General features: G+C 58.5%; 1 protein-coding gene across 2 annotated transcripts in view; it reads right to left on the reverse strand.

Moving 5' to 3' along the window:
* The window catches only part of RASGRF1 (Ras protein specific guanine nucleotide releasing factor 1), a 97,277-nt gene that overhangs the window by 70,818 nt on the left and 24,453 nt on the right, over window positions 1-2,006 (reverse strand). For both annotated transcript variants that reach the window (XM_040493447.1, XM_040493446.1), the window contains exon 2: window positions 1,030-1,136. In XM_040493447.1, the coding sequence (XP_040349381.1) occupies window positions 1,030-1,136 (107 nt within the window). The remainder of the gene's footprint in view (window positions 1-1,029; window positions 1,137-2,006) is intronic.

Genomic DNA, 2,006 nt, shown 5'->3' on the forward strand with positions numbered 1-2,006 from the left:
CCATCCATCCTTCCATCCGTCCATCCACATATCCATCCACCCACTCATATACTCACCCACCTACCCAATCACCCCTCCACCCACCCACCGTCCGTCATTCATCCATCCGTCCATCCACATATCCATCCACCCACTCATATACCCACCCACCTACCCAATCATCCCTCCACCCACCCACCGTCCGTCATTCATCATCCGTCCATCCACATATCCATCCACCCACTCATATACCCACCCACCTACCCAATCATTCCTCCACCCACCCACCGTCCATCCACCCATCCATCCGTCCATCCGATCATCCTTACATCTACCCGCCTATCCATCCATCCACCCACCACCCACCCATCCACCCACAGCTGTCTATGGATCCACCGTCACTCATACTGTAAACACATCCGCTAATTACCCATCCACCCCCCATTCATCTTTCACAAACTCAACATCCAATCTCCCATCCACCCTCTATCCATTCGTTCATCCTGCCTTCTTCCAATCCACTTTGCTGAGCACTTGCTCAGGCCTCTATAAGTCTTAGGGATGTTGGATCGCTTTTGGTCTCTGCCTTCAGGACCTTGCATGTAATAGGCAGACGGACACAGAAACACACCTCTCTCTACTGAGCCACAAAAATCACCTGTTGGGAGGAGTGAATCCGGGTGTCCCTGTCCTCGGATAGTACTCAGCTCTGCCAGGGGACTGTCAGCTGTGGAGCCACACCCCAGACCACAAGCCTGTCACCTCTCCAGGACCCAAAAGACTCAATCCAGCGTGGAGCCCCACTTTCTCTGCAGCATATACTAGAGCCCTTTGCTTTTGTCCCCATCTGGCTCCTGGGACACCCAAGGGAGCTACAGACCCGGAGCTTCGGGGCTCTGAGGGGCGCCCCCTCCCAAGAGGCCTTCCCTTACGGCTCCTTCTCCGCTCCCCTCCTTTCCACGCCCTCCCACTCCAGGGCCTGGGTCTGCTCTGGACGGGGTCCCTGGGCTCAGCCTCTCCTGCCAGGACCGTGGGGTGGGTGAGACATACCTGGCATGAGCGATGGCTGCCACCCACTCATCACAATCCTTGGCGTCCTCTGTCCTCAGCTCCAGGGCTTTCTGGTTCTCGTGGCTGAAGTTGACCGTGAAATAATGCTGCACCGGGAAGAAGATATCTCTGATTACCAGGTGTCCACAGAAGCAGCCGCGTCTGCTGCTATCAGTCTAGCTGTTTCGCAAAGTGCCTGCTGCCACATCAGCCGGGCCCAGACTCATGATGTTAACAGAGCCCATGCTTTGGATATTGTGAGGAGCAAGTGGGGCCCCCAAAGTCCCGTTTGCCAACAAACTGCAGAAAAGCCACTTTTCAACAGCCAGGTATGCTGGGAGGACGGCAGAGGAAACCCACGAGAGCATCCCCTGGGAAGTGGGTGCCCGCTGGGTGCAGCGTGCCTCGATTCACTGCACGGAAGTGTACCGAGCACTCTTCTCGTGCTGGGGTTACAGCGGTGGACAGACAGGAGCGGCCCCAGGAAGCACCTCTGTTGGGTGTAGGGGACTTGGAGGCGGGTCAAGCTCGCGGCCCGTCCCTGGGCTCCTGGGAAGCGGAGGAACCAACAGCGGACGCATGTCTGTTATGTTGTTGGACAAGCTAAAGTGCGTGAACCCCCAGAATAATGCCCGGGACCCTCGCGAGCATAACTGTCACAGCCACACTCACTGCTGTATGGAGGTGACAAGGGGCTGTCGGGGCAGAGAAAGCCACCCCCTGATCAGTCCAGAGACAGCAGGAGGACTGCCCAGCGCTGGGGCTCTGGTCCAGGAGTGACAGTCGCTAGACGCGGAGTGCGGGGGCGGCACAGACGTCTGTGCCTGGTGTGCTGGGGCGGGAGGGGCGGCAGGAACAGGGACGCCAGAGACAAGGGGGGCAGGCGGCAGGGTTCCGGGTGGCGGTGCCCAGCAGGGGGACGGGCTGGGAGGACGTTGCCAGGATGACACTCAGGTCTTTGGCTGGAGCGACTAGAG

This window comes from Herpailurus yagouaroundi, unplaced genomic scaffold (genome assembly GCF_014898765.1).
Source record: "Herpailurus yagouaroundi ecotype Mexico unplaced genomic scaffold, PumYag 185, whole genome shotgun sequence".
NCBI lineage: Eukaryota > Metazoa > Chordata > Mammalia > Carnivora > Felidae > Herpailurus > Herpailurus yagouaroundi.